A 27,154-nucleotide genomic window follows, 5' to 3' on the forward strand; every position below is an offset into this window, starting at 1 on the left:
TATCTGAATAACTAGACCCCGACTTGGGCGGAATCCAAGTCATTGCCCAGCGGGCACTCCTATTTATCTTGCAGAAGGTAGATAAAGTATGTATCTTTGAGCCTAATATATGGTCCAACCAAAATATATAACAACCCACTACTGTGACACATGCTTTTTATTCAACAGGAGACACAGCAACATGTACTCATATAAGCTAGCATATATTTTTTTCTTTCCTATTTCTAATCCATGTAGGTACTAAATGCATGTTTCATGATTTCATATATTTTAAAAGCAGTCAACATTTTCAAAAAGTTTATTCAACAAATTTCAATATTTCATATAAACTAGTTGTACATTTGATATGAAAAATATTGACATAGCATATCCAAATTGTTGAACAAGTGATTAAAAATTTTGACTTTTGAAGAGAAGCAAAATATATTCATATCGGATCTTATGTTGGATTAATTCTCAATTATGCAGTGGTTGAAACGGATTCAAAAATGAGTTCTAGAAGGAAAATGCATTTTAAGATTGGAATCTAAAAAGGCACATACATGGGTAAATAGCTCCCCAAGATCAATAAGATTTTTTCCATTTCAGCTACTTTGTAGGCACGTGGGTCATCATTTATCTTACTAAAAGACACAACAGTGTTGACAACAAACTAGAGCCGTACCGGCAAATCCAAAGACCCTATTTATCTTACTAAAAGACACAACAGTGTTGACAACAAACTAGAGCTGTACCGGCAAATCCGAAGACCCTGTGCGAAACTGTGAACTGGGGCCTAGTGGCCTAGTAATAACTACTATAAAAATGACATATATGTTATAACATAGTATATGTAAACGAGATATTTCAAGAATTATCATATATAATCATTATTCAACTCTTCTTTGCATGATCTTGACTTGAAGAACGTCATTCTTTGAGTGTTCTTTGAAGACAGCGACCGAGCGGCGCGTTTCCTCTTCTATGACATATTTGGGCCACAGTTTGTTTCGTATTGGGCCAAAAGACAGCTAAAATAAAACCTACTATATAACTATACATAGTATACTCATTATATTTTGGGGGCCCCTAAAATTTAGGGGCCATGTGTGGTCGCACGGGCCGCGGGCCTGCAACAAAACTAAGTTGATCAAAAAATTAGAAACCTCTGGCACTTCCTTAGATGCAGCAACGAGAGCTAATTGTAATCGATGAGCAAAACAATAGACATAATATGCATAAGGACAATCTGCAAGAAATTTTGCTTGTAGTCCATTCCACTCTCCACGCATGTTACTAACGCCATCATACCCTTGTCTTCGAAAATTTTGAACATCCAATTTATGGCTAGATAACAAAGAGCATATCTCTTTCTTAAGTGTTGCAGATGATGTATCATGAACATGAGCAATATCAAGAAAGCATTCTCTAACGAAACCCTCTTTATCAACAAAACGAATAACAAGTGTCATTTGTTCTCTAGCAAATTCATCTCTAGATTCATCAACAATCAAGCAAAAATTTGCATCACCAATCTCATCATGAATTATCTTTTGGGTTTTAGAAGCCATAATACCCAAGGATTCCTTTCTGAATCAGCGATGAGGTGTACTTTGCATTACCTGGAGCATTACCTAGAACAACTGCCCTTGACCTCGCCATCATATTCAGCTAGAAGTTTTACCATCTCAAGAAAGTTGCCTTGGTTCTTTGGAACCTTAGATTGATCATATCCATGAAAAGCACAAGCTTGGAACGCTAAGCACTGGACAATGTCAATTGTTACTCTTAGTTGAAGCCTATTGTGCTTGACATCTTCAGTTGATTGCTTCACCACCATCCTTTTAAACTGCCCACTTCGTTGATTCTTCAAATTATTATAGCATGTAACATTATAACTATGAGCTGAGTTAGCATCTTTTCCCATGTGAGATATGAATGCACACTTCTTTCCTTTCACCTTTTTACAAGAATTGAAATCCTTCACCGTAAACACATCTGTTCCTGCCCTTCCTCATGGTTTCTTAGAAAATAAATAGCAATGAAAGCAAAATGCGGCATCTTTTGCAGGAGAGTATTCTAACCAAGGAAACTCTTTAAACACCAATGTGATGGAAAGCAACATTGATGAGACTTGGGACCAGAATATGGGTACTTATCCTTCAAAAATTGAAACGGGCCATGCATGATGTATGTTCTGTGAGCTTGATCTTGTCAATCATGAGGATAGTTCCAAAATTGACAACGTAAACCAGGATCATGTTCTACAATTAGAACACTAGCATATGAATTTAATCTCTGAACTTTAGGTGGAGCTGGAGCTAGATCGGCGTGCGTGTGGATCCCTCCGTCGCTCCCAACATGCCTCCCCTCGGCAAGAACGAATCTCCGAGCGACCCCGCTCCCGGCGCGGCTCCCGTTCGGCGAGGAAGAATCGACGACCGACGAGGATGATGGTGCGCGAGATTGAAATGTATTGGTTTTAGGGCCGCTCCTCGACGTGCCTCCCCTCGGTGAGGACGAATCGCGCCAGGCGATGAGATCGACGCGTGTGGATCCCCTCCTTGCTTCTGGTGCAGATCCCACTTGGCAAGGAAGAATGGACAGTGAAATTGAGGCGTAGCAAATTTTTGGGGCTGGTGGAAATATTAGAAAAATGAAGGGCGGTGGGTGGAGGGGGAATTGGAATCGGTATCAGTAACCAACTTTGAGTGGGGAAAGTAAAATGGCACAAAATTCGAAATCAGAGAGGGAACGAACAACAACACAACACTGGTGAAGATGGGGTAAAGAAGGTGGATTGATATGGGGCGATCGCTACTATGGGTCCCGACGCACGCGCGCTAAATAAGAAATTGGCCTTTGATGCAAGGCATAGTGGCTCTCCAACACCCCTATCGCGGCGAATGCCCAGCAGGAGCCGCAGCCGCCCTGAGACCAGCAAAGCCAGCGTGGGGGCTGGGGGGCTCGATCCCTTGCCTAGTAGGAGCCGTAGGCGCCCTGGGACCAGCAGAGCCAGTGTGGGGGCTCGGAAGGGGGGGGGGGCTCAAGCCCCCCTGCACCACCAAGAACTCTATGGAAATTAGAGGGAGGAAGGAGGGAGACAAAGAGGAAAAAAAAGAGATGAAGTGGAAAAAGGGCTGGAAGAAGAAGAAGGGAGATGAGGCCCTCTACATCCAATTGCTGCATCCGCCCTTACCAGGGACTTGACTGGAGTGAGGCACGGGCCTTTGCCGCAGCTCTTGCTGCGCCATGCGGGCTCAGCAGTCAGACTATTCGCTTGGCTTGTCAGCCAGCCAGCCAGCAGTGTGTTTCTCTCATACCAAATTAGGATAAGCCATCAGCCACCAGCCAGTCAGCAATGTCTTTCTCTCATATCAAATTAGGATCAGCCATCACCCACCAGCCAGCCAACAGTATTTTTCTCTCATAATAAATCAGTACCAGTCACTAGCCACAGCCAAACGAACATAGTGTTGTCGCCACTTGCCCGTGGTCGTTTAATGGAATTCAAAATTCCATGTAAAAGAGAGTTCATGCTACTCCCGAAACTCTTTCTGGGGGTCTAAAAATCAACCCTAATTACGAACCTGTCTCACTGACACACTCTCCTCCCTCTCCTTGAATTATTCGTACCGGATGTGTGAGACCTTAAGATAAAAGGAAAGAAGTTTTAGGCGTCAAAAAAAAAGAAAGAAGTTTTTTTCGATAGTGTGTTTGACACACAAAAAAAAAAAACCTCAACCGAAGCGATGCCGTTAAGCCTGGAAGGAATAGTGAAGCCGAGAAGATACGGAGATGTGTCAAAAAGTGTTTTCCTACTCCTTAATGGAACATCCGATTATTGTTGAAGCTAAACGGCTATACACATTTAAAAGTTTCTACCACCAAAATAAGAATATAAAGATTACCACAATTAACACAAGGTTAAGAACATGATTGTACTAGGTTAGACCTAGTTTGTATCTTTTAAAATGTTTATGTCACATCTTACTTTTTTTTTAAAAAAATATGCGTGTAATGCTGTGATTTCAAAAGCTTTTGTTAAACTGCGTACATACAGTAGAATACATCAAATATAAGTAAATACATCTCTCCTCTTTTGAAATTTCTTTGTAAATTATATTATGCATTTAAGTGGAACATGTATGCATGAATTATTCGTATTTTATTTTTTAAGTGGGATATTTGGACTGTAGTTTGAATTCGAATTCAAAGTAGTGTTATAGTTTTATATAAAGGGAACATATCAGATGCAAACCAACTTCTTCATACAAACCATACCAACTTCAATCTAAACCACTGAACTAACATCCAAGGACATGGTGGATTGGGGAATTTTATAATTAACCGTCCTCTAATTATACTTTTGCAAATCCCCCTCCCACTCCTTCTGCGCACCCCTTGGATGTTGATTCAGTAGCTCAGATTGAAGTTTGGTGGTTTGCATTAAGAGATTAGTTTGCACCTGATATATCCCTAAATGGAAAACATATGTGAATTACTAGACCCCACCTGGGCCGGAACCCAAGTCAGTGCCCAGCCCCCAGACACTGAACACACGCCCACGCGGCATCACGGGCCGAACCAGCGCCGCCGCTTAAGCTAACCAAGCGATCCAGTCAGGCCCAGCTCGGCCTGCCGTGCCGAACTCCGCCGCCCACCACCACCGATGAGGCCATGAGCTCATTGTACTTGAGCAGCATTAGACTGACTTCAACAATACTAGTCAAACGCAAAAATGCATCGAGCACAGTGTTTTTTGGATGAAAAACGCCCTCCGACAGAAGAGGCAAAAAAAAAAAGGTAAGCATTTTGCCTAGGAGGCCAACGGCAATGCAAAAATGCATCTTCTCTCTCCAGTGATGCAAATCGCAGGCGCCGTAGTGGAGCGGCCGAGGCTGCCAGGTGCCTGCGAGCTCTGCCGCCGGGCCTCGCCGGGCCGCACGCGAGCTCCGCCGCTGTGGCCCCGCGAGCGCGCGCCAACTCCCCAGCCGTGGCCTCGCCGGGGCGTGCGTGAGCTCCAAGGCCCCGTTCCGGACGCCGCACCTTGACCTCGACGACGAGCGCCACAGCCTCCTCTCTCCCTCGGCGGCCGCCGCACCTTCCGGTCACTGCCTCCTCTCTCAGCTCGCCGACCGTGGTGACTGTGGGGACGAAGGGAGGCGGGCGCTCGGCGGCTCGCCGTCCACCACAGCCAACCGTCTCTCTTCTCCACTGAGCTTCCCAGCACCCTCTCTTCTTTCTTCTCTGTTCTTCTCCATCCAAAAAACAGTGACCACCATTGTTCTCAAGCAAGCTCCATTGGTCTACCTAGAGCCCAACCAACACGTCGGTGAGCACCTACATACCTCCCTCTTTCTCCTAGACCTCTCTATGTGCCTTCCCGTGCTCCATTTGCCCCAGCCCCGCGCGCCACCACGGAACCACCATGGCCGCCGGCCGCCAGCCACCACCAAACAGGGGCGGAGCCAGGAATTTGTTTTTTATTATTAGGGGGGCCAACCATACTAATTTATATAAAAATTTAATCAAAATTCAAATGTTCAATGTAAATTTGGGAACCATAGGGGGGCCAGCCCCTACCCGCCCCCTGTCTCCGCCCTTGCCACCAAGCCTTCCTTGGGCGAACTAGCCCTCAAAACGGAACCAGCACACTCCAATGCCCCGGCCCCTCAATTTTATCTCAAATCGATGCAACAAAAAACGACTAAATTGGCTCCTTTCTTCCCTAGCTTCAACCAGTGGCGGAGCTAGAAACGAACCGTAGGGGGGGGCATTTTGCCTAACTTATGCAAGGTGTATATACATACATATGGTTAATAATATTTTGGTCACATTCTTCATCTTGTATTTGTTCCAATCCGATTAAGGGGGCAAGAACTGGAGGTTCCTCTCGATCCACAATCGGATCATCCCTTTTCCTTTTAAAAATTCATAAATTGGTTTCTCTTTAACCATTTGTACCTAAAATTCGTACAACTAATCCTATCAGTTATAGGTAAAACAAGATGCTGTTTTTGAAGGTGGAAAGCAAGGAACAGATTAACGGAATACGCAAGTACTAAAGTAGCCAATAAGAATCGGCCTAGTTACCTGCTGTTGCCTTCTTGCCGAATGCCAGAATGCGGATGATGCTGAATTTTGCTGATTGGGGATTGGGGATTAGGGATTGGGGAATTGTGACTGGCGGATTGTAGCAGGCGGATTCCGATTGATCTCGCGACCAGCTGCAGTGGCAGGCAAGCAGCAGACGATGGAGACCGCCGGACCTGGGGCCGGCGGCGGCGAGGCGGGGGGCCGACGAGGCACGAGCGACGCTGCGGCCGTCGCCTCGACGCTGCGTGCGTCGTGCGGTCTGCCCCCTTGCGCCAACCTGGGTCAGTCCGTGAGTGGACAAACGAGATGGCCAGGTGGGCCTTCGTATACCTATGTGATTTTATTTGGGCCAGGGGGCACGCCCAATTTTACCGATACACAGCTCCGCCATTGGCTCCAACTGCCGCCTACCTCCCGTTCCGCCACCAGCCGCTGCCCCTCTCCTTGCCCCTGGCCTCGCGCTCCCCCTCTCCCTCTCAATCGCGCACGCGCGCTGCCCCGGGCCGGCGAGCTGTTGGCGCCGCCGCTGCCTGTGCAGCCACCGCCGCTTCCCTCACCCCCGGCCACACGGAGCCGTGACCTCCCTCGGATCACATTTGGACGCGTCATCTGTGCTGCTACTGCCAAAGTTTGCATTGCGCTTATGCCTTCGCTGTTGGAGAGATGAATTTTTAGGCTACTGTAGACACGAGGCAATTCTCATTTTGCCTCTCAAAAATGCAAACCATTGTTGGAGTCAGTCTTAGAACTCAACAACACAAAAATCGCTTATTTAAAAAACAACATAAATTCGCGACCAGGGCTTTGAGATTTAGGCTCCGATGAATGCAATTGCAATGCCATGTAATGCAACCAAAAAGTAACAAGGAGACAAACAAGTACAGTGTTTCAAAAATTCAAAAGTGCAGATGAGCATCATGGAAGACGGCTATGGATCAAATCAAATGAGCTCCATGCTGAAGGGGACAGACCAGTGAAACTGAAATATCCAGACTTAAGGGCTGAACAGATGTAAGCATATACATGAAGTAGATCCATCATTTAGAGACTGTTCTGAAGCATAAATCCAATTCCGCAGAATGAAAACCCCAAAAGGAAATGTGGTGTGCCATTATGTCATATTTTTCACATGATAAATTCAACTTTATTGCTCATTCAGAAAGTAATAAGTGAAGCAATACAACATTGCTTAACAGACATACATGCTGCCATGTCAATACTCATAGGCAGGCCCAGGCCCCTTCCAGCACCATAATGCTGCAAGTGTTAGCGAAACTGGAGAAATGAGTAACAAGCCAGTAACTTTCCAGGGAGCACCCATATCAGCCAGGACCTCTAAATCCAATTCTCATTCAGTTTTCCACCAAAGGATTTTGCTGCTTACTTGTCCCCTCTTGTAATACTTATGTTGCCACTCTCTTTGTGACTTTGTGTTATCCATCCATATCTTCTAATTAAAAGCATCAGCGCCTGCCATGGAAGTCACCACTTCTATCCCAATTTCTTCTTCCATTTCTTTGTGAACCTCTTGAACCATTATCTAGCTGATTACCTCTAACCCTGCGGCTCCTATCCGATATCGGCCCACCACGATGCATATTAAAACCATTAGATTGTTCGTTCCGGTCCGTTCTACTATAACGATCCCCTCTAGACTGTCTATCATTCAAGTTACGGCTTCTGCCACGTAAGTTATCACTGGTGTTTGTGGGAGACTTAGTCCGCCTAGACTGGAACCGATCAGCCATACCAGAATCCATATCATCAGGAAATGGTTCATCATCACTATAGGCAAGTGCATTGTGCCTGACAGAAGCTCTTCCCTGAATATGCCTTCGTTTACTTCTAAGACCTTCGTCAATGTCCTCGTCCAAATCGGAATTGATCCCGTCATCACTCTCTGATCCAAAAGATTCCCTTTTATATTTATTAGAACCACTCCGACCTCTGGTTTTATGCCAAGAATCAGCAAGATGACTTGATCTCAGGGAAGGCTGATCCTCGAATTCATCCTCATCAGCAGACACTGCTATATCATCCTTGGTTGCATATCTGGGCTTTCTACTGTTATCAAATTCACCAAAATCTTCTGAATCAGAAGCATTCTCAAGATCAGAATAACTCATCCTTGACATTCCACCAGCCTGACTTCCTTTTGATAAGTCAAGTTCGTAACTATCAATGTCATCCTCTTCATCATCAAAATCATCAAAACCAACCCTAGAAGATGGCAAGCTATCTCTTTCTGATAACTTATTATCTCTTCCCTTAGTCATTGTTTCAGCCATTCTGAAGTCCTCGTCATCTGAGCCTCTAGCAGAATCTCTATAGGACATGCTGTCTGCGGATGAGCTCTCCCTCGCTTTAGATGAATCAGCAAACTCAAATGCAGCAACATCAGCGCCGTCTGACTCATTATCATCAAAATCAAAGTTCCATGCACTAGAAACATCAGACTTGCGTGGAGGTTTTTCCAATCTTTTCCGTAGTGCCGATTGCTTTGCTTCCATTTGGCTCTTGGCATACTCATCAGCAGGGCGGTCGTGCTCACAATGGAAACATGACATATTCCGCCTATAGTTCAAGAAATTGCACCTGAAATTTCATGTATACAAATAAGATCAATAAGTAAAGGCATTAACTACATAACAACATAATTCATGAACGACTGGGAAGTGTGCTGTTTTCATTTTCTTATTTACCATAATCAAAAAGTCACCTCATCAGAAATTGATGTCATAGAGACCAGACCTATGGATCTTAGATACCAAGCCATTTTTTGTTCATATTTGTGTTTGATTACAGATAATCATATGCAGTGAATATGGATGTAACAAAAGAAAAGATGTTGGAAAGTGCCAGAGGCTACTGCAGTGTGTTTCCTATACAGTTATTACAGACAAAGGTTGAAAAATAGATTGCATCCTAGATACCAACTTGTTTTTTCATAAGTGAGCCTGAGGACAGATAAAATATAGCAAACATGGATGCAACAAAAGATGTTGAAAAGTGCATTGTGCGTTCAATATAGTTATGACAGAATAAGCTAGAAAATAGACACCAAACAGAATTATGGTGAGTATGCTAACCGAGGACATTCCCACTCTCCAGGGAGGAGTTGCCTTTTTGGACGTTTAGCATCACACTGCAAGCAAACATTGTTTTTTGCAAAGTTCATGAAGTCACACCTGCAAACAGACTCCAGAAAGTAAAAATACTATTCCTCAAGTCAACAAGATTGCAAAAATTACAGGAAAATGGCTTAAATTACTTAGGGCAGAGCCAATCTCCTTTCTTCATCTCTACATCATCACGTCCGACTCGCTTCTTTGGTGGGGGAGGTGGTTGCCTCACCTTAGGAGGAGGTTTCCTTATTACAGGGGGTGGAAGATTAGGATCAATAGGAACAGCGCTCAACTTGACAATCTCATGTATTAATTTCCGGACAACAGTCTTCAAAGATTTCAATTTGAGAAGAGGCTTGTTCTCTACGGTTTCCTTTATGTGATCAAAACCGTAGATCAATAAAATACGCATAACATCAAGGGTCCTAGCTTCATCTTCTTTGCGTGTAAGGATGTAACCCCTCGAGCATACATTTCGTAAATTACAAGAGCTACATACCTGTGAATTAGAAGCAAAATAAAGAAATAAGAAGGTCAGATTTTCTTAACAGGTATTACCATATTTGATGTTCACTTAGACATTGCAACTAAAAAGGAACTGGTCTACATTCCTTGGGACTAACATCATCTGTTGATTATTGCTCATAAAAATACTACACTGAATTCTATCATGATGATGTATAAAAGCAGTGCACTAGCTACGAAAAATTAGAAGAATGGGAACAAGGCATTAGCTAAGGAAATTTAGCTGCATGAGAAATATAACACAAGTAATATGTTAGAAACACAAGCATTTAGATCTCATGACAAGGCCAAACTGTAATTGACAAGGCTAACAGTAAAATCAGTATGAGAGAGCAAACAAAAAGGATATAAAGCATTAGAGTAGTAATGATATCCAAACAAAAAGAGGGCACACGTCAGACAAGGTCAAACGCAATCGGGATAGGCAAATATCTGCCATTTTTTGTCATGAAAAACTGAAAAAGCAATATACCATTTGATAACGCAGAGGTAAAATAACCTATTTCAGTGTCTTTTTTGGGCAGAACCTAAAGCAGCTTTACTAGGGAAACACTTAGTTTTCAGAAATAAAACTCCATTTCACAATTCTTGTCCATAAACTGCCATGTGCAGGAAACAAGGTGACTAAGTCCACGAAAAACTTAAGAGGAACAACCACAGATGCTAAATGGCATAATACAAAGGCACAACCTCTTTCACATCATTGATGTAGGGGTAGAGGAAAATGCAATACAAAAGGGAGTACCCAGTCCTGAAAATAAGCCACAACAAGAAATTAAACCTTTCAGGGAGGCTGGTGAAACCCAGGACAGGTAAAAAGTTCCTCTTTTTTTCTTGATGAACAACTACTTTGAAATGGCAACTCTGGGTACATGTCAATTACACTTCGAACATAGGTTTTTCAGAAAAAAAAAACATGGACGTTTCACAACAAGATTGTTCAGCACACCTTCTTTAGCTCAAATTAACAACAAAATGACCTTACAACAACTAATGCCAGGTGAATAGTTCCATTTTTTATGTAAAAAGAACGAAGAAATTATCGAAGGTTAAGCATTTTATCATATTTGTGAATAGTGACAATTTTAGTTTGTCTAGCATAGGTGGCTTCAGAATGCTAGGAACCACCCTCCTGTAAAGCTTTTGACCAGTTGATGAGCTTATGCGGCCAGCATGCCTAGGCGGTCAGAACTCAGAAGAACTCGCTGCAGCTGGTTCAAAGACATGAACAATATGCAAGAAAGTGATGTCGAGATACCTTGGGGATGAGGAGATTGTCTAAGCAGGGTGGATCCGGGTTTAGAAAAGGAAGCAAGTGGAGGTGGAGGTACACCCAGAGCGGTCAGAAGGAGAAGAACTCGCTGCAGCTGGTTCAAAGACGTGAACAATGTGCAAGAAAGTGATATCGAGATACCTTGGGGATGAGGAGATTGTCTAAGCAGGGTGGATCTGGGTTTAGAAAAGGAAGCAAGTGGAGGTGGAGGTACACCCAGAGCCAAGGTGATTATGACTTCCTTCACCTGTTGGTTTTGTGGCATCGTCAGCATGGTTAAGTTCTTTCACTCCCCCCACCCACCAACAGTCCATACTGGGCAAAACTTTTTTTCCTCATCACTCTTATCCAAGGTGGTGAGCTGGATTTGTAATTGGATCATTCTCTTCTTAATACAATGATACGCAGCTCTCCTGCATATTCGAAAAAAAAAACCCTCCACCACCCACCCCTCTTCCATCTCATCACCATCTTGGCATCTTGTATGCTAAGTCAACTAGGCATTAGGCAAAATCCAGCGACTTGCATAGCACCTTTTACAACAGTCTAGCACGTAGTGTACCAGTTCAATGTGAGAAGTAGATAAAAGAATCCAAACCTTTCTTCTTAAAATGATCTTTTTTGGTCCAAATTGTCTTTTGTCCCTATCTTAACTAACTCATCAATCTTAGAGTATCTGATAGAGGAATTAGGACAGAACAATTTCATATCAAAACAATTTAGTCATCGTTACTTCACATAAACTTCCTTCAATCTCTTGCTGCCATGACTGTATCATATGTGGCTCTGGGATAAGCCACAACCAAGCAATGACGAATAATAAATAGTCCACAAGCATCAAAGAATTTGCAGACTAAGTTTTCTAGTGGGTTGTATCTCTAGGCTACCCCAATTTGCTTGGGAAAAAAGGCTATGTTGTTGTTGTTGTTGTAAGTTTTCTAGTGGGTCCATTGACTGTTGTGAGTGTCAATGCAGCAGCTGGAGCACTTGACGTCTTGACCAGCAGTAGTAGCTAATGAGTTGCTGATGTTGAAAATATGCAAGCACAACAAAAACATTAAGCATATACTAATGGAATTTAAAGTTAATTGACTTCCCTAAATGTGGAGTTACCAAATCCAACTAAGCCCTAATGAATCAGCATAAGAAAATAAATTGTGTTTGCCATATGCAACTGGGAATTAAGAACGGAAGAATTGAAGATAGTGTTGGTGTATATGTGAGCCCATGTATAGAGGCCCATCTAGAGGCCCATGTATAGGATCTATATATCCCACCCTTCTAGGGTTTGGAGGAATACAAGTCATTATTCTCTCCATCATGGTATCAAAGCCAGAGGTCTCGAGTTCGAGTCTTGGTAGAGGCATCTTTTAAGTCCTCCGCTCCCTTCTTTATTTCTACATTTGCGCCTTATTTCGGCTGCATGTGAGTGGGAGTGTTGTGAAGTATTAGTGGATTGCCCACCTCTTTCCAACAGCTTAAGCTTTTGGGTTCATTTGGTTGGTGCATGAAACCTAACATGGTATCATTAGCCTAGCCTCCTCCTCCTCTCCTCCCTACCTCCACCAGCCGCCGCCGCCGGCGGCCATGGCCGGCCGCCGGTGCCTCCTCCCCTCTCCTCCTTCCCTTCTCTCCCCTCTGTTGCTGGCGCCGACGCGGGCTCTGCCTCTGGCGTGGACGTCACCTGGCCTGCCTCTGCCGCGGGGCGCTCCCCTGCCTCCGGCTTCCCCCGCGCTGCAGCCGCTGCTGGATCCACCGCGGACGCCGCAGCAGGGGCCGCCGATGGGGGAGCCGCGGGCGCAGCTGCGGCCGCCGCCCAGCAGGGCCCCCTGCTAGACGCAGCCTCTGCTGGCGCGGGTGTGGGGGCTGCAGGGCCTACGGCCGCCGCACGGGCCGCCGCGCAGGACGTCCACCGCGCCGCCATCGCGGCGGGCAAGCAGCCCGCCGCCGACGCCTCGCCCGATCCCGCGTGGACCGGGCTGGGGATGTCGCCCGCGGATGCACCGCTCGTCACCGCCGCTCTCGCCGCGGCCCTCCTCGCCGCCAAGTCGGAGGCTTCAGCGGCCCAGGAGCGGGTCCGCGTGGCTGCCCTCGCCTGGGAGCGCGAGCGCGCCGCGGCCGACACCTCCGCTCTCCGGGTCGCCGAGGCGGAGTGTTAGAAGCTCAATTCTAACTCTCATTGAGCTGAGAGGATGACAATGAACTTGGGGCAATTTTCTGGGTTTTCTTCATTCACAAACTCAAAGCCATGCCTTCCAACGGGAGGGGTGGCCACACATATATACAGCCAGCCAAGGAGCTGCTAACTGCCTAGTCTAAGATGCTCCTGCTGTCCTAGAAAATTAGATGTTAACTGCTGCAACTGCAGCTGTCCTAGCAAACTAAAAAGCAGTCCAAGATGCTGTCCTCTAGGGGCAGCACAAACCCACTGCATGCTGCAGCAAAAAAGGAGATGCTGCAGCCCCCACAAAGACCAAGAGTACAAGACTTATTCCCTTCATTCTCCCCCTAAGCCTTGTGCGTCGTCTTGTGGGAAAGTTGGACCATCCCGGTCCTGGAGCAAAGCTCAAGGAACTTGATCCTCCCAAGGGGCTTGGTGAGCAGATCCGCAAGCTGATCCTTGGTGTTGATGTAGCTCGCCTTGATGCTTCCTTCCTCCAAGCAGCCTCGGATGAAGTGATACCTCACCCGGATGTGCTTGCTCCGTTCGTGGAAAACGGGGTTCTTCGCCAAGGCCAGAGCGGACTTCTGTCCACCCTGAGCTCCACTGCTCCAGTGTCTCTGCCGAGTAGATCACCAAGCAGTCGAGCGAGCCAGAGCGCCTGAGTCGACGCGGTGGAGGCCGCTATGTACTCGGCCTCGCAGCTGGACAAGGCCACCACCTGTTGCTTGACCGACTGCCAGCTAACGAGGCACTCGCCGAGGAAGAAGAGGATCCCGCTCGTACTCTTGCTGGTGTCGATGTCGCCGGCGTGGTCGCTGTCGCTGTACCCGACGAAGTGTGCCGCCCCAGGGCACCTCGGGTAGTGGAGACCGTGGTCGAGAGTCCCCGCAACATAGCGGATGATCCTCTTCACGGCCTGCTGGTGCTCCGTCGTCGGTCGCTGCATGAACCGACTGACGTAGCCAACGGAGAACGCCAAGTCCGACCGTGTGTGGGCGAGGTAACGGAGGCTCCCCACAAGACGCCGGTACTGAGTAGTGTCCACCTCCGCCGTGCTGTCACGGCTCAGCTTCAGCCTCTCCTCCATCGGAGTGAGGGCTGGGTTGCAGTCGGTGAGCCCAGCGAGCTCGACGACGCGCTTGGCGTAGGCGGTCTGTCGAAGTGTGATCCCGGAGTCGTCCTGGTGCACCTCGATCCCCAGGTAGAAGGAGAGAGGCCCCAAGTCGCTCATCTGGAAGGTGGCCTTCATCTCCTCCTTGAACACCGCCACCTCCGCATCCTTGGTGCCGGTGATCACCAAGTCGTCGACGTAGACACCCACCAGCAGGGCATTGCCTCCTTTGCCCCGCCGGTAGATGGCCGCCTCGTGCGGGCTTTGCTCGAAGCCCATCCCCTTGAGCGTGGAGTCCAGCTTGGCGTTCCACGCCCTCGGGGCCTGCCGCAAGCCATAGAGGGCCTTGCGCAGACGTAGCACCTTACCCTCCTTGCCGGGGATCGCAAACCCCAGCGGCTGGTGCACGTAGACCTCCTCCTTCAAGTCGCCGTTGAGAAACGCCGACTTGACGTCCATGTGATGGACACGCCAGCCCTCCTGGGCAGCTAGCGCAAGGAGGAGTCGCACGGACTCCATCCGTGCCACGGGAGCGAAGGCATCGTCGAAGTCGACTCCCTCCTGCTGCACGAAACCTCGTGCCACCAGGCGAGCCTTGTGCTTGACGACGGTGCCGGCCTCATCCCTCTTCAGCTTGAACACCCACTTAAGGGTGATCGCGCGGTGACCGCGAGGGAGATCAGCAAGCTCCCAAGTGCGGTTCTTCTCAACCGCGTCCATCTCCGACTACATCGCGGCACGCCATGCCGCGTATCCCTCGGCCTCTGCGAAAGACCGAGGCTCGCCGTCGTCGCACGCGAGGTGCAACTGTGCCTCCAGGTCGTGAGGCACCAGTCCCGGCACCGGCTGATCACCGAGAAGGTCCTCCATCGTACGGTACCGCAACGGCTCGCCATCATGGTACGCGTCGACGCGCTCCTCGTCGTGAGAGAGCGGAGTAGCGAACTCCACCGGACTGTGCTCAGCACGAGCAGGTGTCGAAGTAGACGGGCCCGGAGGAGTGGCTATCGGTACTGGAGTGCGCGGCGTCACCGGCTGTGGTGGTGCAGCTGAGGAACTCGGCGCAGCCGGAGTCGTAGCTGAAGGGCGTGGTGCCACCGGTGTGGCGGGCGCCGGAGTCGATGGAGGCTCGGGGACCGGGGTAGGCACGCTCGGCGAAGAAGAGCTGCCTACTCCCCCAGCTCCCTCGAAGTGGACGTACTCGACGGTGAAGTCGTCGTACGCCGGAGCCGAGCCGTCGTCCACCGCCTTGTCCCACGCCCATCCTCGCCCTTCGTCGAACACAACGTCGCGCGCCGTGCGCACACGCTGTGTCTCTGGGTCGAGAATGCGGTAGGCCTTCGAACCCGCCGCGTAGCCGATGAACACTCCCGGAGTGCTCCTGTCGTCGAGCTTGCCGATGTGGCCAAGCTACTTGGCGAACGCGAGGCAGCCGAAGACCCGCAGGTGGGAGACCGCCGGCTTGCGCCCATGCCAAACCTCATATGGCGTCATGCCGTCGAGTGCCTTGGTGGGCGAGCGGTTGAGGATGTAGACGGCCGTCACCACCGCCTCTCCCCAGAAGACAGCCGGCATCCCCCTCTGCTTGAGGAGGGCCCGGGCCATCCCCACAACCGTCTGGTTGCGCCGCTCGACGACGCCGTTCTGCTGCGGGCTGTACGGCGCGGAGTAGTGGCGCTGGATGCCCTCATCCGCGCAGTACGCCGCGAACTCGGCCGCCGTGAACTCGCCGCCGTTGTCGGTGCGCAGCACGCGCAACTTGCGGCCGCTCTCCGCCTCCGCAGCAGCCTGAGCACGCCTGATGGCGTCCGCAGCCTCTCCCTTGCTGCCGAGGATCATCACCCACATGAAGCGGGAGAGGTCGTCGACGAGCAGCAGGAAGTAGCGCCGTCCTCCTGGTGTGACCGGTGTCACCGGGCCACACAAGTCCCCGTGTACGAGCTCGAGCCGCTCCTTGGCTCGGAAGCTCGCCTGCTGGGGGAAGGAGTGCCGCCTCTGCTTCGTCAGCACGCAGACGTCGCAGAGCTGCTCCACGTGGTCGAGGCACGGGAGGCCTCGCACCATCTCCTTGGCGCCGAGCCGCTTCAGGGCCTCAAAGTGGAGGTGCCCAAAGCGCTCGTGCCACTGCCATGCCTCGTCGTCCCTGTGAGCTGCAAGACAAAGAGGCTGGGCCACCCCGACATGGAGGATGTAGAGGCGGTTCTTCCCTCGAACCACCCTGGCGAGAAGCTGGCGACGGTGGTCCCAGATGCGGAGGACCCCGCTGTCGATCACCACGCGGGAGCCGCTCTCATCGAGCTGCCCAAGGCTGATGATGGAGTTTCGCAGCGCCGGGATGTAGTAGACTCCGGTGAGCATCCGGTGCTCTCCGGACTTGGCGGTGAAGATCACGGAGCCCACGCCCTTGATCTCCACGGCGGAGGAGTCCCCGAACCTGACGGAGCCACCTACGTCGACGTCCAGGTCGGAGAAGAACTCCCGCCGCCCGGTCATGTGGTGCGTGGCGCCGGAGTCGAGGTACCAGCCATCGACCCTGTCGTCGTCGGAGCCGTTGCCGAGGAGAACTCGGGCACGCGGCTCGTCGAGGTGGACTAGAGCGGTGACAGGCGGTGCCGCCGGCTGCGGCTCCATGTCCCCGTGGAGTAGGAACAGAGCCGGCTCGTCATCCGGCTGGGCCTCCGCGATGTGGGCTTGGCCCCCACGCCTCCGCTGCGGGCAGTCCCTGGCCCAGTGGCCGGGCCTGCCACAGTTGTGGCAGGCGTCGTCTCGTGCCGCCTTGGGCCTGTCAGCGGCGCCGCCCTGAGCATCTCCGCGGGCGCCACCCTCGCCGCGCCCTCGTGCCCCGGCTTGGGCACCTCCGCGCCCCTTTCGTGGCTTGCCGCGCTTGCGGCCACCAGTCGAGGAAGAGGGCTCCCCCCTCCTCCTGTCACCGCGCCGAGCCTCCCACTGCTCCTGAGTGAGGTGGAGCTTCCCACCGATGGAGATGCCTCCCGAGGGAGGCTGTGGCTCGTCGCTGTCGACGACCTTGAGGCGACCTATCGCCTCCTCGATCGTCATGGTGGAGAGGTCCAGCAGAGACTCGATCGAGCGAGCGGTCTGCCTGTACCTCTCGGGGACGCAGCAGAAGAGCTCGACGGCTCTCTCCTTGTCGTAGGTGTCGTCGCCGAACTGCACCACCTTCTGCAGTAGAGTGTTGAGACGGAGGGCGAAGTCATCAACATCCTCACCTGGCTTGAAGGCTAGGTTCTCCCACTCCTTGCGAAGTGCCTGGAGAGTGGTCTTGCGGGCGCGGTCGCTGCCGATACGTGCCGCAGCGATGGAGTCCCAGGCCTCCTTGGCAGTTCGCTTCTTGGAAAGCGTGAACTGCATCTCGGGCGGGGCTGCTGCGATGAGAGCATCCAGCGCCCGTCGATCCTCATCGTAGTCGACGTCGCCGTACCGGACTGCCTCCCACATATGCCGCACCTAGAGCTTCACCTCCATGACTGCGGCCCACTCGACGTAGTTGGTCTTGGTGAGGGTGGGCCACCCACCACCTGGACCGACGTCCCTGACCACCGCCTGGAGGCCGTGGTAGCCGGGGGCGCCGCCGCGCGCACCCCAGCCAGGAGCGCCGCACACCGCCCTGCGCGCCGCCGCCAAGGGCGCTGCCGCCGCCAGGGGCGCCGCTCACGCCGCCGGGCGCGCGGCCCCCTGGGCCGTCACTGGCGGCGCCGCACCCCTGGGCCGCCGCCGGGCGCGCCCCCCCCTGTTCCGCCGCCGGGCGCGCGGGCCCCTGGACTTCGCCGGCGCGCGGGCCCCTGGACCGTCGCCGGGCGCGGCGGGCCCTGGACCGCCGCCGGTGCGCGCCTCCGTCCACGCCGCCGCCGCCGGGGTGGACTGCTGCCCACCGCGCGGTCCGCTCCCGCGCTCTCTCCCTCTCCAACTCCTCAAGGTCCTCGTCGGCGGTGGCGTCGCCGGCGATGGAGCCGCTGAGGTTGCCGCACAAGGTCTCAACCTCGACCTCCGCCGCACGCGCTGCATCCTCCGCCGCCTCTGCTTCCACCTCCGCCCTGGCCGCCGCCAGCTCCACTGCAGCCAGCCTGGCCGCCCTCGCCGCTGCTGCAGCGGCTTGTGCCGTCGCTCGCCTGCGCTCCTCTGCCGCGGCGAGCTCGGCATCTCGCTGACGCCGTGCGCTCGAGGCGACCGAGCGCTGAGACGGTGCGTCGGACATGGCGCGCCTCCAGGGGGCTGCTGCGTGGAGAAGACGCAGCCTCAGACGAGCTGCTACTCGTCTGCTCGGGTGAGGAAGGTGGAGTAGAGGGTGCAGCAGGTGCTGCTGCGCTAGCCGCCGCTGCTGCGCTAACTGCCGCTGCTGCTGCGCTAGCTGCTGCTGTGCAAGCTGCTGCTTGAGAGGGAGAAGTGCAGGAGATGTCTAACCTACAGGAAAGTACGGATCTGATACCATATGTTAGAAGCTCAATTCTAACTTTCATTGAGTTGAGAGGATGACAATGAACTTGGGGCAATTTTCTGGGTTTTCTTCATTCACAAACTCAAAGCCATGCCTTCCAACGGGAGGGGTGGCCACACATATATACAGCCAGCCAAGGAGCTGTTAACTGCCTAGTCTAAGATGCTCCTGCTGTCCTAGAAAAGTAGATGCTAACTGCTGCAACTGCAGCTATCCTAGCAAACTAAAAAGCAGTCCAAGATGCTGTCCTCTAGGGGCAGCACAAACCCACTGCATGCTGCAGCAAAAAAGGAGATGCTGCAGCCCCCACAAAGACCAAGAGTACAAGACTTATTCCCTTCACGGAGCGCTTCCTCCGCATCTCCTCCGGCCAGCTGCTCGTCGACCCCGAGCCCGGCGCCTCTTCCTCCCGCCGTGCCCCGCCTGCTGGATCGGGAGCCCGGTACGTCCCGACCGATCTCATGGTCGCCCAGCTCCACCTCCAGGCCGCCGGCGTCCAGAACATCAGGGCCCTGGTCACCGTCCTCCTCGACCCGACGTCCTCCTCCTACGGACGCTGGCGGGACCAGGTCCTGCTCGCCCTCCGCCGCTACGCCCTCGACGACCACGTCCTCCTCGACACGCCGATCAAGGCGCAGGACGTGGCGTGGCTGCGCCTCGACAGCGTCGCCATGTCCTGGATCTTCGGGACCATCTCCCTAGATCTTCAGGACCTCGTCAAGACCCACGGCGGCACCGCGCGGCAGGCCTGAGTGGCGCTCCAGGGGCAGTTCCTCGGCAACGCCGAGTACCGCACCCTCCAGCTCGACGCCACCTTCCGCACCTTCGTGCAGGGGGACCTCTCCGTTGGCGAGTACTGCCGGCGGATGAAGGGCATGGCCGATGCTCTTCACGACCTCGGGGATCCGGTGTCCGATCGGGTCTTGGTGCTCAATGTCCTGCGGGGCCTGAGCAGCACCTATGACCACCTGAAGAGCTGGATCGCCCGCTAGAGGCCCTTCCCCTCCTTCCTACAGGTCCGGGACGACCTCGCCCTCGAGGAGATCACCCGGGGTCTCGCGCCCGGATCGCCCTCGTCCACCTCCACCGCGCTCGTCGCTGCTCCACCGGTTTCCTCCGCCACCTCTCTCCTTGGTGCTGCTCCCGCCGGGCAGACCGGAGGAGCCGTGGACGTCGTCGGGGGGGGGGGGGGGGACGTGGTAGTGGTGGTGGCCCTGCTTCTCGGAGTACTGGTACCGGTGGGGGCCGTCGGGGCGCGCCGATTCCTTCGGCTCAGGCTCCAACTCCCGCTCCTGCCCCTGGAGGTACGCCCTGGCCATTCTTCAGCAACTCATGGTCAGGGCGCATCTCGATGTGGCCGTTCCAGGGTCCGGGAGTGGGGCCTCGTCCTCAGCTCCAACCGGCGGCCATGTTCACCGGTGCTGCTCCCCTCTCCGCGCCGAACTGGACCCCGCCCGCTCAGCCCAGCCAGCAACTGACCTGGCCTGGGGGTGGGACCAGGCCGCTCTGGCGCAGAGTCCTTCAGCACCATGAGACTGACGCCGCCGGTCAACACCGAGTGGATCGCCGACTCGAGTGCCTCGTTCCACACCACTCCTGATGCCGGTATCCTCTCTTCTGTCCAACCCCCACACCCCTCTTGTCCCTTTTCTATCATGGTTGGTGATGGGTCTTGCCTTCCTGTCACCGCCGTGGGTTCTGCTCATCGTCTTCCTAATGTTCTTGTTGCTCCTCAAATGGTTCACAATCTTCTTTCCATTCGCCAGTTTACTACTGATAACTCCTGTTCTATCGAATTTGACTCTTTTGGTCTTACTGTGAAGGATTCGGCTTCCCGGTGTCCGCTCCTCAGATGTGATAGCCCGGGGCCCCTTTACACTCTTCGGCTTCCTGCTTCCGCAGCTCCGTCTTCGACTTATTCGTCTACTGCTTTTGCCGTGACGCCTTCTTCCACCACTTGGCACCGCCGGCTTGGTCACCCCAACCGCGACGTTTTGGCTCAGATCAGTCGTAGTACCGATGTTCCATGTAATAGGGTTCCTGCTGAGCACCTCTGTCATGCGTGCTAGTTAGGTCGTCATGTTAGACTTCCGTTTTCTTCTTCTTCGCATGCTGCGCATGCTTTTGATCTTATTCACTGTGACCTGTGGACATCTACTGTACTCAGCATGTCTGGCTATAAATATTATCTGGTCATTGTTGATGATTTTTCTCATTACTCTTGAACTTTCCCTTTGCGCGCCAAGTCTGAGACCTTCCCCACTCTCCTCCACTTCTTTGCCTGGGTGTCCACTCAGTTCGGTCTCACCGTTAAGGCCGTCCAGTGTGACAACGGGCGGGAGTTCGATAACTCCACCTCCCGTTCTTTCTTCCTCTCTCGGGGTGTTCAGTTGTGTATGTCTTGTCCGTATACCTCTCCTCAGAACGGCAAGGCTGAGCGGATGATTCACCCGACGAACGACGTCGTGCGCACCCTTCTGATCCAGGCCTCTCTGCCCCCGCGCTTCTGGGCTGAGAGCCTCCACACCGCCACCTACCTGCTCAACCGCCTTCCGTCCACTGCTTCTCCTGCTCCCACTCCACACCACGCTCTCTTCGGTACCCCTCCTCGCTACAACCACCTTCGGGTCTTCGAGTGTGCGTGTTACCCTAACACCTCCGCCACCACTTCTCACAAACTGGCGCCCCGCTCGACTCGTTGTGTTCCTCGGGTACTCCCCTGACCACAAGGGGTACCGATGCTTTGACCTCACTTCTCGCCGCATTCTGATCTCCCGACACGTCGTTTTTGACGAGTCGGATTTCTCCTACTCCACCTCCTCCACACCTTCTCCAGACCCCGAGCTAGAGTCTTTGTTTCCGACTGACCCGGTGGTTCAGCCACCGTTACCTATCTGTACTTTTCCTGCAGGTTTTCCCGGCGCACCGGCACCGCTTCCGGTGATCCCTGCTGCGCCGAGCGCGGCCCCGGTGCCCGCGGTCGCGCCATACGCGGCCCCCGGACCTCCGGTCGTGCCGCGTGCGGACCCGGTGTCTCCCGCTGTGCCACGCGCGGCCCCGGTGCCTTCCCCTGCCCCTGCGCGGGACACTCAGCCGGTGCAGGCGTACCGACGTCGTTCGGTGTCGACACCGGCGCCGCCTCCTTCTCCGGAGGCTCCTGCGACGCCTACACCAGAGCCGTCACCGCCGCCGACTCCTCCGGCTCCCTCTCGAGCCGAGCCAGAGGTGTACCACCCGCCAGTCATCCATCGGGATCCTCGGCATATTCATCCCATGGTGACTCGGCGGATGGCGTCTCAGGCCGCGACTCTCTCCGCCACCGAGGGAAAGCCGCGGGTCTCTCCGGTACCCTCCTCTGTCTACGACGCCTTGGCAGATCCTCACTGGCGTCGCGCGATGGAAGAAGAGTACGCTGCTCTTCTTGCCAACCAGACGTGGGACCTCGTGCTGCGTCCGTCTGGTTGCAATGTGGAGACTGGCAAGAGGATCTGGACGCATAAGCGTCGGGCTGATGGCACACTGGAGCGCTACAAGGCTCGCTGGGTTCTCCGGGGGTTCACTCAGCGACCTGGTGTGGACTATGATGAGACCTTCAGCCCAGTGGTGAAGCCCGCTACGGTGCGCACGGTCCTCTCGCTTGCACTCACGCGCTCCTGGCCTGTGCACCAGCTGGACGTGAAGAATGCATTTCTTCACGGCACTCTCTCAGAGACTGTCTACTGCTCTCAGCCAGTGGGATTTGTGGACTCGAGTCGTCCGGATATGGTCTGCTGGCTCAACAAGTCTCTCTATGGTCTGAAGCAGGCTCCTCGGGCTTGGTACTCTCGGTTCGCCACGTTCTTGCTAACATTGGGGTTCACTGATGCCAAGTCCGACACGTCTCTCTTCATCTATCGCCGTGGGGATGAGACTGCATATCTGCTACTCTATGTCGATGACATTGTGCTCACAACCTCCAGTCAGCAGCTACTTCAGAGTGTCATTTCCTCTCTGCAGCAGGAGTTTGCTATGGAGGATCTGGGTCAGCTCCACCACTTCTTGGGCGTCACTGTTGAGCCTCGCCCGTCTGGTGTTCTCCTTCCCCAGCGGCAGTACGCACTCGATATTCTGGAGCGGGCTGGGATGACTGATTACAAGCCCTGCTCCACTCCTGTCGACACTCAGGCGAAGTTGTCTGCTGGACTGGGTGAACCGGTGGCTGATCCTACTGCCTACCGGAGTCTGACTGGCGCTTTGCAGTACGTCACCTTCACCAGGCCGGACCTCACCTACGCTGTTCAGCAGGTCTGTCTCCATATGCATGATCCCCGGGAGTCACACCTTGCTGCACTGAAGCGTCTCCTCCGCTACGTTCGTGGCACTGTGGATCTCGGCCTGGTGCTTCACCGCTCGTCCTCTGCTGAGCTGGTGGTCTACACCGACACTGGCTGGGCTGGCTGCCCGGACACTCGTCGCTCTACTTCCGGCTACGCCGTCTTCCTGGGCGGCAACCTGGTCTCCTGGTCGTCCAAGAGGCAGCCGGTTGTCTCCCGCTCCAGTGCTGAGGCGGAGTACCGGGCTGTCGCTAACGGCGTGGCGGAGGCGTCCTGACTACGACAGCTCTTGGCGGAGCTCCACAGCCCGCTCACCAAGAGCACACTCGTCTACTGCGACAACGTCAGCGCCGTGTATCTCTCCACCAACCCCGTCCAGCATCAGCGGACGAAGCATGTGGAGATTGACCTACATTTCGTGCGCGACAGAGTCGCCATCGGCGATGTTCGGGTACTCCATGTCCCGACTACCTCCCAATTTGCTGACATCTTCACCAAGGGATTGCCCTCCTCGACCTTCTCGGAGTTTCGCTCCAGCCTCAACGTAGCCGGTGGCTAGTTGTGGCTGCGGGGGGTATTTGCCCTTTGTACTCTCTTCTTGTCCAGTCTTGAACACCGCTGCACCGGTAGTTCAGACTGCGGGGGGTGTTAGCTTTCTCGTTGTCCAGTCTTGAACACTGCTGCGCCGGTTGTTCAGACTGCGGGGGAGTGTTGGTGTATATGTGAGCCCATGTATAGAGGCCCATGTATAGGATCTATATATCCCACCCTTCTAGGGTTTGGAGAAATACAAGCCATTATTCTCTCCATCAGATGGTATTGCAAATGAGACATCACATGTATCCCACATAGCCTCAGATAGCATCTATTATTATCAATAACAAAAAAGTAATATCGCTGAGAACTGTTTCTATGATGATTGTTGTCACCACAATGACAACTGGAGACCATGGCGGAAAGATACAAGTCGGCAGACAAAACACGAAGTGGTGAATGCATATTTTTGGGCATTCAGAAAAAAAACTTTTGGTTTAGAATATGCAACTTACATCACCCTCATCAAGATGGACAAGTTTTCTGATCAGCTTTGCAGAAAACACAGCTTTTGCATCCATGCTGGGGCATCCATGGCCCACCAATATCTGAAGATCCTTCCTTGGCAATGATCTGCATAAGATTGAGGAACAAATAACATGACAATTAGTAAATTACTGTTGGTTCATTTGTTGCATTAATAATAACCTTTCTGATTTCTGACACGATAATTGAATTCCTTTTAGGCCCCATTTGGAACCTTGGACTTGAATTCTATTCTAATAATCATAATTTAGACACAAATTTATTAAGCTAATATGATTATATTTGAAATATATTTGCATACTTTTGTTGGCATATCTTCAATGAACTAAAATAGTGGTACCATCTTATCATCAAACTAGGAAAAAGAACACTGTAACAACCCATTTCTGATGGATCTAGAAAATTTCATCAAATCCTGCCTTCAAAGTCTACGCAGCTAGCACCTGACACCTCTAACAAAGATAAGGTGTTGAGTATCCCACAGGCTTCTCACAAATGGGGACAGTCTCTCGATAGGATGCAATATTGGAATGGCGATGAACTGAATCAAAGACTATGGTCTGGAATTATCTTAAAATTGACTGCCTTCAAACTTTTCGAGGCTATCACAAACACCAAAGGCAATGGCACCTTGGCACGCAAGCAAATTTGACCCACATCACGTAATTAACAACACAAGGAACATAAATGTTCCACTAAATGTAACATCAGGAGCAACAAACGTACTTGAGGATGTCGAACCGGTCGCGGCCAAAGTTCATGCAGGCGTTCTTAACAGTGGTCCAGTCCCTGGAGAAGTCGAACCCGGCCTCCTCGCTGACCTCTGAGAGGTCCATGGGCACCGCTGCGGCCATTGAGGCCTCGTCGGCACCACCGGCCCGCCCGAGGTCGAAGTACCTCTGCTGAGCCAGCCGCTCCATCAGTTCGATCCACTCGGGCCAGGGGTGCACCAGCTCCACCTCCCTCCGCAGCACCTCCTCCATGCTCATCCTCCCCACCTCATCGCCCGCTGCCACTGCCGCCTCAGCTTCCTTCTTCGGTTCGTCGGGTTCCGGTCCCTGCTCTGGCCGCGGTCCTGCCTCTCCCTCCAGCGGCGGCGCCTCAGGGGGCGGCGCAGGGCGGCGCCAGGATTGGATGCGGCGGAGGGCGGCGTCGCGGGCCGAGAGGTCGGAGGAGCGGGAGCGGTCGATGGCGTCGAGCTGGTCGAAGACGAAGGCGAGGCGGGCGGAGAGGGCGGGGGGTTTAGAGGAGGGCGGCGAGGGTGGCGAGGGCGGGGAGGGAGAGGAGGCGAAGGGGCGGTGGCGCAGGAGGACGAGGAGGGAGGAAAGGGCGGGGAGGCTGCGCCGGCGGCGGAGGAGCAGCGATGGGCGGTGGTACGCCATGGGCGAATTGGGTTTTGGGGCTTCCGGCCAAAACCCTCGCCGTCTTTTAGAGAAAGCAATTATGAACGGCGATTCCATTTTCTTTCGGCGAAACTGGAAATTTTTTGTTTGATCGAACAAGAAAATGTTGCCCTTGAAATTTTTTTCACTCAGTTTGATATAACATACTACCTCTACACGTGTAGGGCAAGTGAGGAATTTCGATATTTGACATTAAATTCACAAACTTTACATCTTTTGACATTAAATTCGCAAGCTTTTCAAAATATGACATCGGACATGCGAATTCTTTCGAAACAGGGGATTTCGGGGCTTTTCTCAAATTCGTGAATTTCACTAATCTTTTCTCTTTTCTGAGCACTTGAAGTACCCAAAATATCCCTGACTCCATCCCCTTTAGAATGGATTGGATCAGAATCAATCCAGCCCTCTCCCGCCTGAGTGCCACCGGCCTGCCGCCGCAGGAGCTCCTCCGCCTGGAAGCTCCATCCCCCGCAGGAGGTCCATCGAAGGGGATCATGGGCGGCGCTCCTGTTCCTGGAAGCTCCATCACCCGCAGGAGCTCCATCGAAGGGGATCATGGGTGGCGCTCCGGCCGTGGCCGGCGCTCCTGCGGCGGGCGGGCGGCGCCTGTCGCGGATGGAGGCTTCGGCCCGAGCGGATGAAGAGGAGGGCGGATGAACACGGGAGAAAGAACGAGTCTGTGACCCGACCAGATCGATTTGAATCGATAGGATAGGGTGAGGGTAGAAGGGGAAATTCATATGCTCAGAAAAAGGAAAAGTTTAGCGAAATTCGCAAAATCGTGAAAAAGCTCCGAAATCCCCCGTTTCGAAAGAATTCGCATGCCCGATGTCATATTTCGAAAGGCATACAAATTTAATGTCAAAAGAGGTGAGGCCTGCGAATTCGATGTCAAATATCGAAATTCCTCAAGCCAAGTAAACTAGTTAAATGTTTATAGCTTTCAAAAAAACTAGTTAAATATTTATTCATTTACTTATCCTAAACGATATGTATTTAAGATCGGGTGGATGAAGTAGTAGATTGCTTATACAAGCTAAGAAGTTTTCAGAAAACCCATTTTCCACATAGCCTATGGCCAACCAAGAATAAATTAGTGCACAAACATTTGATAGTCGGCCGTTTTTTTTAAAAAGATAGTCGGCCGTTATTTAATATTCCCAAACAAATAGCAAATATGCTTAAAATTTTATCAATCCTTGCAAGCATGTTAATTAAAGTGATCGTCTTGCATTTTGTGTACATAGTCTTCAGGTAGTGTTATCAAATTAGTGTTATATGATTTATTTTAAAAAAAGGTCAGGTATTTTCTCAACATGCACAGCTTTGGAAAGTTCTCACTTAACCTTCTAAAAGAAATGGTAATTTTTTCCCCAAAATTCACTACACTTTGCAAATATTCTATATGATATATGTTTGTGTTCCGTTTTGCATGTATGGCTTTCGGTTGGTTCTGTGCACTTAATTTGTGGAGTATGTAGGATAGTCTGTGGATCAGCGCATAGCTGAGAGACTTTTTGGGCCTTGATGTGGGCCCAGTTGGTCCAGGACTGCGGACTGCCTTTAGGTCAGCCCAAACATGTGCCACATCCACAAATGGGCCTATTGGTCGGCCCACAGCCGCAG

General features: G+C 52.3%; 1 protein-coding gene across 1 annotated transcript; it reads right to left on the reverse strand.

The window, feature by feature from the left end:
- Positions 1 to 7,009: 7,009 nt before the first annotated feature.
- On the reverse strand, positions 7,010 to 25,575 carry LOC120658099. The gene is made up of 5 exons (XM_039936307.1): positions 24,849 to 25,575; positions 24,092 to 24,209; positions 9,350 to 9,702; positions 9,168 to 9,266; positions 7,010 to 8,673 (listed from the first exon to the last, which is right to left on the reverse strand). Exons 1-5 carry the CDS (start codon positions 25,502 to 25,504, stop codon positions 7,542 to 7,544), a joined length of 2,358 nt encoding a protein of 785 aa, XP_039792241.1. The 5' UTR covers positions 25,505 to 25,575; the 3' UTR covers positions 7,010 to 7,541.
- Positions 25,576 to 27,154: the final 1,579 nt, after the last annotated feature.

Source organism: Panicum virgatum, chromosome 2N (genome assembly GCF_016808335.1).
Source record: "Panicum virgatum strain AP13 chromosome 2N, P.virgatum_v5, whole genome shotgun sequence".
Lineage (NCBI taxonomy): Eukaryota > Viridiplantae > Streptophyta > Magnoliopsida > Poales > Poaceae > Panicum > Panicum virgatum.